The sequence below is a fragment of the Mustela nivalis genome (assembly GCF_964662115.1).
Source record: "Mustela nivalis genome assembly, chromosome: 11".
NCBI classification, from domain to species: Eukaryota; Metazoa; Chordata; class Mammalia; order Carnivora; family Mustelidae; genus Mustela; species Mustela nivalis.
The window spans coordinates 78,086,081-78,102,217 of record NC_139030.1 but is presented as its reverse complement, the minus strand read 5'-3'; the positions used below and the strand labels follow the sequence as shown (position 1 = coordinate 78,102,217).

Below are 16,137 nucleotides of genomic sequence, written 5' to 3'. Positions count from 1 at the left end.
TTCAGTTCTGGCATCAGTGAAGTCCCTAGGATTTAGAATAAATACTAATTAAGAGGAAAACTCCAGTCCCAAACACCCTCTCTAGTCTAGATAACCCTCACTTACCTGGGGTTCTGGCAGGTACTCCCAGCAGTGTCTCTACCCTTCACCACATCTGGGACATTTTCATCTTTCAAATGCTCCTCTGCTTCTTGTAGGGGCCTGGTTTCAGAGGGGGAATGTTCAGGTTCTCCAACACACTCTTCTCTCTGATCCATTTCGATGTGAATTAAAGGCACTTCTCTTGAGCAAAGTGACCTCCTGGTGCGGTTTACAGGCATAGTCCCATAGCATGAAGAAGTTTCCTTTTTAAAAGAATCTAAACTGTTGTGGTTTGTAAGAGGAGCAGCTTTGCTCTGAGACAACACCGAGGGCTGTTTGCTTTCGGTAACGCAGCCTTTCCTTGGGTTATCAATGGGCTCCTGAAGAAAAAGACTTGGCCCACTTTGCACTCTGCTTGAAGCTGGTCTGTTTGCACATTTCTCCACTTGCATGGGAGAGCCACCAGAGGCAGGATCAACCTCAGCTGCCTCGGCATCATCCACTATAATTTTGTTCTTCTGCATGAGGGCTTTGATTGAGTTTGCCCACGTCTCGTGAATTAACATGTTGGTGATCTGGTCAGTTCCACCTCTCCAATACAAGCAAGAGTCAGATTTGCAGAGACCCGAGGAGGAAGCACTACTGACTGGATGTACACTTAGGAAATCTTGCTGGCTGTTTTGAGCAAAGCCATCTAAAGAGTTGGCTTTGATGGGTGCATTCACTGTCAGCCTGGCCCCCAGGGATCTGCTATCTGGCATGGATGACTGTCTGTAACACAATGGGGATCGCAGAGAAGGTGACAATAAGCCAACTGTCCAATCCTGGCTGCTTCGTCTGGAGGACGTGCTGTCCCTGCTTTCTCTTTCAATGTCCCTCAGCATGTACCTATAAAACTCCTCGGTTATGCTCTCGGTGCTGGACTGCTTAGAGGGACAGCTTGGCCTCACACTGAGATGGTCATTTTTACGACATGCCTGTTGCATGGCCGAGTTCAGGATGCTGCTGGCGTTCTTGCCCGCATAGTAATCCAGCAGTAACTCAAACCCTCTTCCTTCATTTTCCATCTGGTTCACCATGAACCTGGAAAACTCCTCAGTGATGCTCTCACAGCTGGACTGCTTGGAGACAGAGCTGGCCCTGCTAACTGGCTGACTTAGGGTACTCATTAAACCCAGGCTGTTTACATAAGCCTGGGCGTTCGAGTCTTCCTCTGGGATGCTTTCACAGCTGGAGGCCTTCGGCCGGTTCCACCTGTCTCCACTGAGTAACCGGTTCCGGGGATGGCTCTGGGCTTGCCAGCCGCCGTCCACCGTGGAGAACTCTGTTAGGTTCATGATCTTGGCTGCCACTTCGTTTGCAAAAATACTGACAGAATCCGGGACGTCCTCAAGGTTCATCGACTCATCCATGACCCTGTTCATCAGCTTCTCCTTAAGCTCCGGGTGCTCATCGGTTTTCCTCTTGATCTCGCTGAGTCTTGGTGGTTTGTGCTTCCTCACTGCGGCCCCACCGGCCTGGCTTTCCTTCTTCCTCTTCAGGGACCGGCAGGATACGTTCGGGGAAACCGGAGACTCATTCCCTCTCTTCCACGCACAGAACCAGGGTTGTTTTCCATTTGAGTTGTCAAGGCAAATTGCTGCGATTTCAGTTGCCATGGAGACAATCATCTCTGCTAATTCTTCCGCGAAGTCCGTAATGCAGTATATATCTGCCTGTTTTGCCTGTAGCTCAGGTTGAGCAGGAAGCAGCGAGTCATTCCCTAACAATGACAGGTTCACTTGAACTTCATTGTTTAGAGGGGAGGCACGGTTATACTTCTCCTGGGCATTTGCACTGGCGCCATCCTCTGCGTCCTGGGAACCTCTGCTGCCCTTGCGCACTGCCAGTGTGCACTCTCCCTCCGGAGTGGCTCCGTACTCATTCTCACTGTGCCTGCGCATTGGATGAGGGTCGTTTGGGTCTTCTCCTGCCGTTGCTTTTTGATCTATTTCTCTGGGGGGTGTTTTAGCAGTTGAAGAATGAGGCTCTCTGGGTCTACAGGGCCACTGAGATGACAGCATGGGGTTCTGGAAGAGGCCTGGCTTCGCTGGGCCCTTGCTATTTTGCTTCGGACACACATCATCTACAAGATCATTGATCACAAGACTAGCGCTGCGTGGATTGCTGAGTGGATAGCTGCTGGAATACTCAATGGCTTTGGTCCAGGCTAGACTGCCAGCCTGGTCAGGTGGCCGGCAGCCTAATTTCGTTTCCGTCCAGCTTATGGTCTCATTAGGGAGGACAGCGGGGCCTTCCCCAAGTTGTACAAAATGACTCATCTTCTTGAACGTAAAGCATATCACTCGGAAGAGCAGCTGACTGGCACTTTCCATCAAGGTGTCGAGGGTTTCAGGTGAATGCCTGCTGTCGTTGCGATCAAGTATTTTGTTTTTCTGGTGAGCTTCATCAATGGAATGCTTCAGGATAACATTGGACAGGGTCTGTGCCAGATCATTCCTGAGGACATTTTCTGAGCTGACATTTTCAAAGACCTGAGGCCTTGAAGCAGTTTCTATGATTCTCTTGCTCATGGATTCCATGAGGTCTCCAATGCTGCTGCAGGGACTAGGCCTTGTTAAAACCAGAGCAGCCTCCTTGAGCAATGCCCAAGCAATGGCCTCATTTCCCAGCTCCAGGCTCCCCGCTGTCGCCAGACTGCAGAGTGGGGGGACGGCTGCACAGGCCTCAGCTGCACAGGAGAGGCCACTCGGAGCCTTCGCCTCTCCTGTTTCACCCAGGCCACACACAGCAACAGCACTCGCCACCTGAGTCATGCCACACAGAGCAGATGGAAAGGAGTATTCACTGATGGAAGGCTCCTTGAGTACTTGGGATATTTGAGTTTGCAGTGGTTCAGGGCCTCCCACTGGAGGCGTTGAAACCCAAGATTCTTGCTCCATTTTGAGCCTTTCTGTGGCTTGAGGACTGGAAATGGTTCCAATCACAGTGGCTGCGCAAGCCAGTGCAACTTCTAGAGCACTCTGAGGGTGTCTGCTGGAGTTCTTTCCAGAGAGGACACCTGAGGTTTCAACGGAGACCTCCATCTCAGACCAGGAGGGGATGCCTGCCTCAGGGGCAGCATCACTGCCATCTGGACTCTGAACAATGACAATTTTGGGGAGCTTGTTCCATGACTGAGGGACCACCATACCTTTAGTGGAACAGCCACTGGGTAGCAGAGCATTTCCGACAGAAACACTGACTGCGGAATCTTGGGGCCATGTAGGCTGAGACTGGGACAACCGAATAAATGCATCTTGCAGCACGGATTCTGCTAAATTTGTAGCATACTCGCCAGTAGTGGCTTCTCCATCCTGTTTGGGAGGAAAGGAGTTTGTGCCATCTTTATGGTCCCCTGGACCCAAGCTGTTGTCATGCTTAGCGAGGGCACTATAGATGGGAGGCCCACCGTTCTTAACCATCCTGGAGAAGTAAGCATCCCCAGGAATATAGGGTGCCTGTGATTTTTCCACGTGACCTTTAACATTTTCTAAATAATAATAATTTGTGGCTGGCCTCTTATTCTGCACAGCTTCACCTTTCCATTCCAATGGCTCGGGTGATGCACGGAGGCTCTTCAAAGGGGTGTTTTCTACTTTTTCCACCGATCCTTCTGCCTTCGTCATTGGATGGTATTTGCCAATATATTTGTCTTCCAGAGCATAAAGCATCTTTTCCTTGTTGTTCCATTCCTCCTGAGTGGCTTCCTTTGGTCCTTTACTTTCCAAAACATTAGCTGAGACATTTATATTCTCATAACCTATTGAAGACAAAATGAGGGCCCGCCATTACTTTTTGGATAGCAGGATCTCATGAGATTACTTTTTAAAAATGCCTTATTAAAAAAGAAAATGCCCGAGATTACTTTTTAAAAATGCCTTATATCATATGATCTCCCTGATATGAGGAAGTGGTGATGCAACATGGGGGCTTAAGTGGGTAGGAGAAGAATCAATGAAACAAGATGGGATTGGGAGGGAGACAAACCATAAGTGACTCTTAATCTCACAAAACAAACTGAGGATTGCTGGGGGGAGGGGGTTTGGGAGAAGGGGGTGGGATTATGGACATTGGGGAGGGTATGTGCTTTGGTGAGTGCTGTGAAGTGTGTATACCTGGTGATTCACAGACCTGTACCCCTGGGGATAAAAATATATGTTTATAAAAAATAAAAAATTATAAAAAAAAATAAAAAAAAAATAAAAATGCCTTATAGCACCAGGGGTGGTTCTCCACCCCCCCCCAAATAAACAGGATTTAGAAAGACAAATGAATCATTATAGAACCACACTCGACAAAATGTCTTTCGATGTGGGATATAAATGTCCACACCAGAGTGGGAGAAGATGGCAGTGGGAGCTGAGCGTGGATCCTTACTTTCTTTCTTTAAAGATTATTATTTATTTATTTGAGAGAGAGAGAGAGAGAGAGAGAGGAGAGGGAGAAAGAGCACGAGGGGGGTGAAGGAGGGGCAGAGGGAAAGGGACAAGCCGACTGATTCGGGGGCTTGATTCCAGGACCCTGAGATCATGACCTGAGCTGGAGGCAGATGCTAAACTGACTGAGCCACCTGGATGCCCTTAATTATCTTTCCCCATGGCTCCATGGGAAAAGTAACCCAGACAGTTGCATCTCAGAGCTTCCCAGTGCACATGGAAGGAGGAGGGAGAATGTTTACAGCAACCTCCATAGTAAGCTTTGCTGCAAAAGCTTTGCTGCAAAAATTTGCTCTGAAGTTTGGGTGGGACTTGTCCCAGGGACTGAAAACAGTAGGATCCCTTCTTCTGTGGCTAAGAGTGGGGGGAAAAGAACACATTGTTCACTGAGCTCTTTGAATCTGTCATTCAAAACTGAATAAAGGCTAAGGGCTAAGTACTCTCCTGTCTTATTTCCTTATGTCCTTACCATAAATAACAGGTAACTGTTATAAATACATAGAGCTGAATATAGTAAGTGTTAAGCAGTGCTAAGAGGCACTATTACACTCCCAAGTACTGGATAAAGAAACTGGGGCTCAGAAGGACTAGGTAACCAAACCAGGCTTCCCAGCCTCTAAGAGGCAGTGCAAGAATTAGGCCAGTTTAAGTTGGCATCAGCTAATGGTGGCTTTATGGAAGTCTCAGGGAAGATAACTTTCCTCCCTGTGATAGTCTTAGTCTCTTGGCAGGCAGGAGGATGTCCTTCAGCATCCCCAAGGCATCTTTAGGGAGATGGAGCCATCCAACCATTGTGTCAAAGTGCTTGAGTCGGCAGCTCACTCATGGTCTGTTATCCTTCTGTCCTCCCTAAACTCTGTAAGTGAAGATTATGGTGTGTCAGCCCAACCGACATGGCCTGAAACTTTCCTGAAATCCCAGTCATTTTTAGAGGGTGACTAATGCGCGTTTGTTTCATGGGGCCGTTCTCACCGCTCCTATAGTCTTCCACCTCGTTTTCCTCCTCCAAGTGCTCAGAGGCGGTGAGAAAGTCCTCCTCGATTGAAGACAGGGAGCAGTTGGTGTCATCCTCCACTTTTAAGATATTTGTTTCCAGATGGAGCTGCCGCTCCTGCACCAGTTCAAGACCGATCAAAAATTTGTTGATTTCAAAGATGATGCAGTTGGTACTGTTTGCCCTATTCCCTCTTGCACACTGGACCAAGCAGATATCTGGCAGCCAAGGGCACTGAAAGTAGAGAGGAATAAACATATTTATTGAAAGAGAGAATAAAAAACCATCACTTCTGACCTTTCTTCTTCTACCAGTCTTTCTTGTTATAAGGAATGGGGGACATTTAAAATACTTGGAATATCTTCTGGGCTTCGATGGATGCATTGCTTGAAAAAAATTCGAGTGCTATTCAAAAATAAATAGCATAAATAAATAGGAAAATAAAGCACACAAGGTACCCAGGAGAAAGTCTGACTTTGGGGAAACTACACCAGTTGCATCACATATTTTTGTTGTCTCCTGCTAAAGCAAAAGTGGCACCGGGCAAAGTTAAACAGGTTACGGAAGATTTTCTTCAAAGCTCTTAAATTAGGAAAAAGGGCCAGAACGAAGCTGGATCACAACTCCACTGAAACAAAAGGGCCGTGGGCTTTTTAAGAGCTGGTATCATGTATGGGGAGATGGAGAGGAGAAGGGAGTTGAGGGAAATTGGAAGGGGAGGTGAACCATGAGAGACTATGGACTCTGAAAAACAACTTAAGGGTTTTGAAGGGGTGAGGGGTGGGAGGTTGGGGGAGCCAGGTGGTGGGTATTATGGAGGGCACCGATTGCATGGAGCACTGGGTGTGGTACATAAACAATGAAATCTGTTACACTGAAAAGAAATTAAAAAAAAAATAATGGATACAAGATGTTGGTGTTACAGAACTTCAAGAAAACAGAATTTCTTAAAAATTACATAAAAATTTTTCTAGTTGCCTTCGTTAATACAAATCTTTCTTTATGTCAGAATGTTGGAACAAAAACCTCAAAAAGTTATCGAATCCCAACATAGTAAAGTCCGTACTTTTGTAAAATGGTTTTGTGGTCTCTCTCTACCACTACATTGGAAACCTTAAAAAGCACAAGTGTTTCTTTTTGCCCTGACCTATTCTGTGACTTTCATTCTGTATATTAGATTTTTTTTTAAAATGTCTTTGTTTCCTCAACTACACAATAAAAGTTAACCTGTCCAAAAAAAAAAAAAAAGAAAGAAAGAAAGAAAGAAAAAAGAAAGAGCTGGTGTCAGACAGCTGCAGGCCATCTGGACTTGCTGATTGGCTTATGTGCATGGGAGGAAGTGGTTTTGGAACTTGGAGTCAGGCTTCTGCTGACCTTAGGCTCCCATCCTTCCACAGAGAAAGGGACACTATCTTCTTTGATGATCTTACTTCAGAGATGGTTCTCAGGTCTTTGAAAAAGACACTCCTAGGGCACCTGGCTGGCTCTGTGGGTTGAGCCTCTGCTTTGGGCTCAGGTCATGATCCCAGGGTCCTGGGATCGAGCTCCCCATCGGGGGTCTCTGCTCAGCAGGGAGTGTATTTCCCCACTTCTCTCTGCCTGCCTCTCTGCCTACTTGTGATCTCTGTCAAATAAATAAATAAAATCTTAAAAAAAAAACACTTAAAAAAAAAAAAAGAAAGAAAGAAAAGAAAAAAGAAAAAGACACTCCTGGCTTATAAACCTGGGAAGAGGCTTTTCAAATGGTTTACATCTTAAAGGGGCAGAGATTCCTAACCATGTTTTCTAGGGTAAATATTCTGAGAAAAAGGGGCTTCAGTGCTTCTAGTCTGGGAGAAGACAGCTGGAAGTCTAGTCGAGCTGAGGGGAATGTTAAGGCTGTCTTGGTCACCATGATCCTTTTCTGCTTTGGTGATGTTCAGTAAAGCCTGTGTCAGTATTTCAGTGTTTCTATTAACTACAGTTAGAATTTATAATGTGTGTTGCTCATCTGAAGAAGCAGACACAATGAGGTATAAAGAAATTCACTGGAAGAGCACTGATTATCTTGAAAAGGCCAGCATATGAAGAAAGCAGTGCTGAGGAGGCTTAAATCATTGGGTGGTGTCCCTGTGAGACCTATTAATTTTCTTCTGTTCTAGGGCGACAGACTATATCCCCCCCTTTTTTTTTTAAGATTTTATTTATTTATTTGACGGACCGAGATCACAAGTAGGCAGAGAAGCAGGCAGAGAGACTGATGCGGGGCTCAATTCTAGGACCCTGGGATTTTGACCTGAGCCGAAGGCAGAAGCTTTAACTCACTGAGCCACCCAGGCGCCCCGACAGACCATATCCTTATTCTCCACTACACACTTTTTGCTATCCATATTGTTGTTCATTAGAATAGCAAAAAATTTCAATTGCTCCTGCACAGAAGACTAGTAAATTACAAACATATCTGTGCATTGGGATTTTTATTTTTATGAAGGGAATAATAATATGCTGATTCATAGTAATTTTTAACAGAAAATTTTTTGAATGGAAATGGGAGTTAGTGGTGAGAAACCTAAATAAATTTATATTAAGGTGGAATTTGAAATGTTTGGAGGAAGTAGTTTATGTATAAATGTGTGTCTTATAAAAAGGAAGGGGTTCAAAGAAGGGGTTCATAACCTTACTTTTCAAAGTCTAGTTGTAGACTAGCAGCCTTGGCATCACTTGGCAGCTGGTTAGAAATCTATAATCCCGGGAGGCACCTCAGATCCAGTAAATCAGAATTTGCATTTACAAGAAAAATCTTTTGGTGATTCCTGCATGTATTAATATTTGAGAACCACTGGTCTGTAGCTTTTATGAAATTCACAAAGGGTCTGAGATTCCCCCACAATGACAAGGAACTACTGCTGTAGAGTAACAGTAGCTGGCTTGATTAATTTTATTTCTACTGAATTCAGATATACTAAACTAACCTGAAATTTAAAAGATGCTTTTTGGGTGTCTATTAAATGCAAGGTGTGCTGGGAGATACAAACATAAATTGATGGGGGATGGGGACCGGAAGGTGGGGCACAAAATACTGTCAGTGGATAGGCATGAATACCAATAATTATAAAGTTGAACCAAATGAAATTACCATATTTATAGGTAAAATGGTTCCGTATTGACCATTTCATACTATTTAGATTAAATATATATAACATAAAGTTTTATATATTGTGGCAGGAATCAAAAGAGGTATTAGTACATCAGCATGAACTGTTAAGTAATACCTCAAAATAAACTTAGAGAAAGGATTGTAAGTGTATGTACAATGTTCCATGGCTATTGCATTCATAGACAGAAAATTTATTTTCTTAACTCTCTTCTTGAAAGTAAATAAACATCCTAGGAGTCTTAGGTAAATGAGGGTCAAATGATATGCATCCTATAAAATAATGGCAGGTATAATTATATAATGTTTATTGTTATCTATTAGGTGCTTTGACAATCCTATTACCTTTAATATAAACATTATTTCTGTGAGGTTGGTGGTGCCATTACTCTTTTACAGAGGAGACATCAGGCACAAAAAGGCTAACTGATCCTTTCAAGACGACACAAATATAAAGTGGAAGAGCCAGCATTGCAATCCAGGCCTGTTGGACTCCAATGCCTGTGTCCCTTCCAATTCACCCCGTGGCTTCCTGGTCTAATCAATGTGCAATTTGGAAAGGAGGGTGGTTTGCACCTGGACCTCCTTGAACTCATGCATGCCTGCAAGTAGATCTTATTATTATACATAATATGCATCTCAGAAAAAATTTTCCTTTGTAGAAAAGTAATTGATCTTATTTGCATTTTCCATTTAATATTTTACTTGACTATTGGCTGTAGTCATGATTTTTCTTAAGATATTTTAGAGACTTATCCTAAGGCCCTATAAAGGATGGTTGGAGGAAGGAAAATGTCATGCCAACTTCTCATTTAATGCTCACTGGTATATATTCATTAGTCGAGAGAGAGAGAGCAAGAGCGAGCGAGCATGGCAGGAGATGAACAGGGAGAGAGAGAAAGAGAGAATCCTAAGCAGGCTTCATACTCAGCACAGAGCTGGATGCAAGGCTTGATCTCACAACCCTGAGACATCATGACCTGAGCTGAAATCAAGTGTGGGACTCTTAACCAACTGAGTCACCCAGGCACCCCTCTATTCATTAGTCTTTTGCAACACGTAAGTATGGATAGTTGTGCCTGAGTTTATATAAATTTAATAATATCCATAATAGATAAGGTCAAAGAGAATGTCAGACTATGTAAGCTGCTCCCTAAAAGCAAGATGTCCAGCTTATATACCACTGTATCCTCAACACCTAGAAAAGTGATGAACACTTATAATATACAATATATTCATTCATTCAACCAATATTACTGTGTTTATAATATTTACATATGAATGAATAAGGTATATTATAAATATTTTCTTACATTTTTTCAGTTGTACAATTTAATTGTCAAGTAATGTGGGACTATAAAAAAGCAATAGGGTCATTTGTGAACTAGAAAGATGAAGGCATGAATAAATAAAGAGAAAACTGTTCATAAATAAAGAAATGCCTCTGGAGTCACATTATCCTTGTGACAGTATTCTATTTCTCTTCCCCAAAGGAGCCTGGTCAGATTTTAAATGGATGATTACTCTTACTGTGCATAGTAGTCCACCCTGGTATCTTATTTTGATTGACTGACTGATTGACTGATTGATTTGGGATAGAAGGGGAGAAGAGCAGAGAGAGAGGGAGAGAATGAATCTTAAGCTGGCTCCATGCCCAGCACAGAGGCCCATGTGACACTCAATCTCATGACCGTGAAATCATGACCTGAGCTGAAATCGAGAGTCAGATGCTTCACAGATTGAGCCACACAGGTGGCTTTTATTTTGCTTTAAATAATGTTTTCTTTCTACTTTGCCTTTCTTCAATTTTTTGGACATGGAAAGAAAACACTGCATTTGAATAGACCTTGAGGTGCCTTCTTATTATTTTATTAAATCACTATGTTTAGTCTCTGAGAATGGAGAAAAGGTATTTTTTTAAAATCTCTGTTTTATAGAATAGGAAATTATAGTTGAGAGAAGCAAGGTAACTTGCTATCCAGACTCCTGAAAATCTTTGGGATTGCAACTTTCTGCCTCAAAGGTGCCAAGTGGCTTGTTGATTCCCTTCTTCACAGGGTCACTGGGAACAATAGCTATGCCCTGCGAACTGATTTAGACTCTCCCTACTTAACCCAGCTCAAGTTGCCTGTGCCAATATCTCCATGACTACTTGTGGATTAACAGGTAACTAATTCTCCTGGCAGGATAGCCAAACTGAGACTATCCCTAAACTGGCTGTGGTTGGCTAACATGGGATCCCATATTGATATGCTCCTCAACATTGCTGATCTATTAAAAATGCATGGACTGTGGTACCTAGAAAATGAGGTAGGCCTTTGGAAGACAGAGGAAGAGTGAAATGGTGTGCAGGAAGCGAGGGGGACTCGGATGGAGAAGAATAAAATGCGCCCATCAAAAAAAAAAAAAGAAAGAAAGAAAGAAAGAAAAAAAGAAATCTTGCCATTTGCAATAACGTGGATGGGAACTAGAGGGTATTATGCTAAATGAAATAAGTCAATCAGAGAAAGACAATTATCATATGATCTCTCTGATATGAGGAATTTGAGAGGCAAGGCGGGGGATTGTGGGGGATAGGGAGGGAAAAAGTAAAACAAAATGGGATCGGGAGGGAGACAAACCATAAGAGACTCTTAATCTCAGGAAACAAACTGAGGGTTGCTGGAGTGGGTAGGAGGGATGTGGTGGCTGGGTGATGGACATTGGGGAGGATATGTGTTATGGTGAGTGCTGTGAAATGTGTAAAACTGATGAATCACAGACCTGTACTCCTGGGGCAAATAATACATTATACATTAAAAAAAGAGAGAAAGAGAGTGTGTGTACAGCTCACAGGCAATTCTGGACAGCTCTTCGGAAAATTTTGCAAAATGAAGTATGTTTTTAATGAATGATATTTAATGAGTCCTGGGAATTTTGACTTTCCCTGACCCCAATTAACATCTGTGCTGCTTTTGTGACACAGCATCATTCAACATTCTTCCAATTTACATCCTCTGTGTGGCACCATTTTCTGGTTTACTCACAGCCTCAGTGGTTTACACGGAGTTCATTGACCTCAAACTCTGAGGTGATCATGTGAGCCAGCCTGGCCAGCCGGAACACTGCAATCCTCAGGCCATAGTGATTGGTTCAGAAATGGGCACATGACACATGAGAGTCAATAAAACACAGTTAGACCTTTGCTGTAAGCCACCTGGAGGAGACATTCACTGAACCCAAAGGGACAGTGCTACTTCCTGGAAAGAGACTGTCTGATAGTGGATAAAGAGAGAGAAAGCTGGAAGAGGTCCCAAGGGGATCCATGTATTGAATACACTGTTCATGTCCCAGTAATAATCTACCCACTATACTGTTGAGTTACATGAGATGGTATAATTCTTTTATACATAATCTAGTTTTCTGTCTTGTTTAATTACAAATCCTAATAGGCCTGGTGCAAAAATACTGCTCAAAATAAGATTCAAAAATTACTTTTGGTCATCATAGTTTTGCCCAATATAAAGAGATGGCACTTAGAACCACTTCTGTTTTCTCTTTTCAGGTGATTAATTTTCTCACTAAGAAAATGTGTTATTAGATTGACCAGGAGAAATGTTGTTCCAGTCTTTTTTTTTTTTTTAAAGATTTATTTATTTATTTTAGAGAAAGAAAGAGAGCATGGGCAGGACAGGATGGGCAGAGGGAGAGGGAGAGAAAATCCTAAGCAGACTCTTCAATGAGTATGGACAGACACTGGACTTATCTCATGACACCAAGATCACCACAAGGAGATCACAGCCTGAGCTGAAACCAAGAGTTGGAAGTGTAACTGACTGCACCACCCAGGTGCCCCTTTTCTATTGTAATAAGTTGTGTGCAGATTTTTACAAAGCATCTGGACTAGATGCAAGAAATTGTGGGTGGATTTCTGAGTTTTTTTGAAATTTTGAAAGACTAAAGACTGAGAGAATATTTTAAAATTTTACAGTAAAACTAAAACCCAAAAAAGAACAACTGAAGAGAAACAAACATTCATCATTTTAATCTGTAGCTGTTATCTGTCCCTGTCAGCATGTCTTCTTTGGGGATATCCATGGTCTTTGATACAGTGTGCCTTTAGAAATCATGTTTGTTTCTGTAAGTTGACTAAATTTATAGTTGTAAAACCTTATCTTCAAATAAAGAATGCTATAATGATTTATCTAATAACAACGAACATCAGTGCACTGAATGAGAATAACAGTATCTGATTTCCTGCTTTATTTTTAGTAATGTCCATTTCTTCTAAGAGTTTTGCTTTTCAAGGAAAACTAACTCTTTAAGAACTCACTCAATCACCTGACTCTTTCTAGGAAACTCACTTAACAGCCATGAAGTTGCTATCCTGTATTTCTTTGCCTGGCTCATTTGGTATATCTTAAGAAATAAATATAAGAAAAATGAAGAAATGCTAGGATTCTGGGAACTTATAGTATGAATTAGAATTTTGATATTGTTATGAAACAGAAGACAAGTCTTTTTTTAAAAAAATTTTTAAATTTATTTTTTATTTATTTTCAGCATAACAGTATTCATTATTTTTGCACCACACCCAGTGCTCCATGCAATCTGTGCCCTCTATAATACCCACCACCTGGTACCCCGACCTCTCACCCCCTACCCCTTCAAAACCCTCAGATTGTTTTCCAGAGTCCATAGTCTTTCATGGTTTGAGTCTGTTTTTGATTCTCTAATTGATTTGAAGAAAACCAAGCTAACCAGTCAATGCCTACTCGAACCAACAGTCTAGTTTAGTGCAAGTTAGCATCATGTACTTGAGAAGATAATAAATGTTAGCAGTTGAGGTAAGGGAAGACATTCATTCTTGTGTCTGTCAAACTCTGAGTACATATTTAGAAGAAACACATATGAAGACTGTTCTTGACTGCAAAGAGATTTTGGAGTCCCATGCTATCTATGGGAGCATATGTGTAGCAGTATGACGTTCATACTGACTTGTGTCAAGAGCTGACCATAAATAATTTATTACTAATGAATATTTTATTAAGAGCTGTGGGAGGCAGCAATAAGGCTTGAGACGAGGACCAAAGCAGGCCCTGATTTGTGCCTCCTTTAAAGTCCAAATAACCTAACAAAAGGTTTAGGACGGGAAAAGTTGAGTAGCACTGAGAAAGGGTCTGTGCTATGTGTTGTGCGCTCACCTACGTGACTTCCCACATGCTTGCTAAACAAATGAAACCATTCGGTTGGGGTCATAAGTTCATGGCCGGTCCTTGCTGCCCTGGTGCAGCCCATAAATTACTTTCAGGTTTGCTGTATCAATACAGAACAATTGTATTGGCATCAGCCGTTTGGCCTCACGAGGTCTGTTTATAGTTTCTTGTGAAACTTATGGGAACTCATGGTTGTTTAACTAGACACAGGTGTATTGCTTCTCCTATTGTAATATCACTATATATATGGCCTTAATGCTTTGAATAAACTTAGCACTGTGGGACATCCTCCTCAGTGCTCCTCCTGCCCCCATCTCTTTGCTTCTCGAGTTCTTTCTTCATCCTCTTACCGTCACGTTCCTGGTCGATTTATCGTGCTGGCCGCGACAAAGAGCTCACATCTCTTACCTGTGCAACTTCAAAATCTGCCTGGAGATTTCCAGATGTTAACCCACTTAGAAGGACAATTTCATTTTCTTTTGGCTGTTGGACGTTCATGGAACTGATGAGTTTTGGAAGATCTGGTGAAACATTGACCAATTTCTGTAGTGGAGGAAATAAGTTAGTTTAGATTTCTTTTCATCTCGAAAACACTACTCCAAAACTATTTACTTGCAAAACTAATACATAACTTATGCAAACAATAGATTACTTAATCTACTAAGATTATTACTAGCAGAGACTGTGTGAAATTGAAGCATAAAAGTTTAGATTGGAATAGAAAATTACTTAAACATAAAGCTTTAAAAACTCTTTTAGTTCTAAATTTTCCAAAGTAGGTATTTAATAATTAATGTCACAACACATGTATATATTGTAGGGGTTCTTTAAAAAAATTTTTTTTTTAAGATTTTATTTATTTATCAGAGAGCGAGAGGGAAGAGAGCGAGCACAGGCAGGCAGGACGGCAGGCAGAGGCAGAGGGAGAAGCAGGCTCCCTGCTGAGCAAGGAGCCCTATGTGGGACTCGATCCCAGGACGCTGGGATCATGACCTGAGCCGAAGGCAGCTGCTTAACCAACTGAGCCACCCAGGCGTCCCTAAAAATTTTTTCTTTTAACTCTTGTAATAAGAGATTTGTTGATTAATAATCATCTGTACTAACAGTAAATAATAATATCAATAACAAAATAATTTCCAATATTGATTTTACTCTGTGCACTAGGTGCTATGCTAAAGATTGTATTCATTTTACATCTTAGTACACTTAATCTCCACAACACCCCCACATGCATTAGATACCATTATTACTTTCTTTTTATATGTAAGTAGCCTGAGGTCCAGAGATTAGTTTACACAAGTTCATACAGCTAAATCACTGCCAAGTTTCTACTCTTAACCATAGCAGAAGATTGTCTCAAATCCCTCATATAAATCTTCAAACACAGAGTCCTCAAGATTCCAACTTGCTCTGGTCTCTCTCGCTGTTTCTTTGACAGACTCTGTCTGACCATAAGTCCATTAAATGAAATCCTATGTATAAATTTTTTTCCCCCAAATTCCTCCAGGACTACACCGATGAATGACACTTGAAGCTCTGTGGAAATCTATAATGGATAATCTGTATGGGCAACTGGGTTTGAGAAGCTTCAAACCCAGGGGCAGCACTGTTAAGAAAAAACATCACAGGGATAACTGAGTAATCACGGGCCTACTGTTCTGATTGTCAAGCTGCAAATGGTGTCTGTTACACCACTATATTATACCAAATAGTGAAGTCAAACCATCTTCAGCTTTGGGTATGGATGGATCACCATATCATGCAAATTAATTCTTTCTATTGACCCCCAATTGGCTCTAGCTCAGAGGACTGAGGGGCCTTTTAAGTTCTTGTGTGTTATCAAGGGTTTACAAGAGGATCTTCCCAAACTTGGATATGGTTGGAATATGTAACTGCTGCAGAATGCAAGGAGTCCAAGTCCCACTTGAATGTAGGACTGTAGTTAAGAGTGTAGAAACCAAAACTAGAGACACAAATTTGATCAAAGCAGCAGGAAAGAGCAGATCTGAGAGCCTCAGAGAAGGGCTGGTTGATATCAAGAGGGTTTGGGAAACCTTGGAAACATCATCTCAGGCAGGATGTTTGAAAACAGAGGTAGGGGCAGAGAAAGCCACTATCAGTCCCTGTAGGCAGGAGAAGCATCTCTTTACAGGGCTGCAATCTTGGGGAAGCAAGTTTCACAAGTATAAGGAAGGCAACCTGCGTGGGAGGTGGCAGGGGAAGGGTCAGAAAATGGGTTTTGAAGAAACTATCCTA

The 16,137-nt window shown here is 42.2% G+C and overlaps 2 protein-coding genes across 7 annotated transcripts in view; one reads left to right on the top strand and one right to left on the bottom strand.

The window, feature by feature from the left end:
• The window catches only part of DAW1 (dynein assembly factor with WD repeats 1), a 129,120-nt gene extending 116,845 nt beyond the window's left edge, over positions 1-12,275 (top strand). The window contains exon 13 of the mRNA XM_082689978.1: positions 12,231-12,275. Coding sequence (XP_082546104.1) covers positions 12,231-12,238 — 8 coding nt within the window. The 3' untranslated portion in view covers positions 12,239-12,275. The remainder of the gene's footprint in view (positions 1-12,230) is intronic.
• Positions 1-16,137, bottom strand: part of SPHKAP (SPHK1 interactor, AKAP domain containing) — a 168,826-nt gene that overhangs the window by 31,295 nt on the left and 121,394 nt on the right. For all 6 annotated transcript variants that reach the window (XM_082689969.1, XM_082689970.1, XM_082689974.1 and 3 more), the window contains 3 exons: positions 14,290-14,424; positions 5,532-5,787; positions 106-3,883 (listed from right to left, as the gene is read on the bottom strand). In XM_082689969.1, coding sequence (XP_082546095.1) covers positions 106-3,883; positions 5,532-5,787; positions 14,290-14,424 — 4,169 coding nt within the window. The remainder of the gene's footprint in view (positions 1-105; positions 3,884-5,531; positions 5,788-14,289; positions 14,425-16,137) is intronic.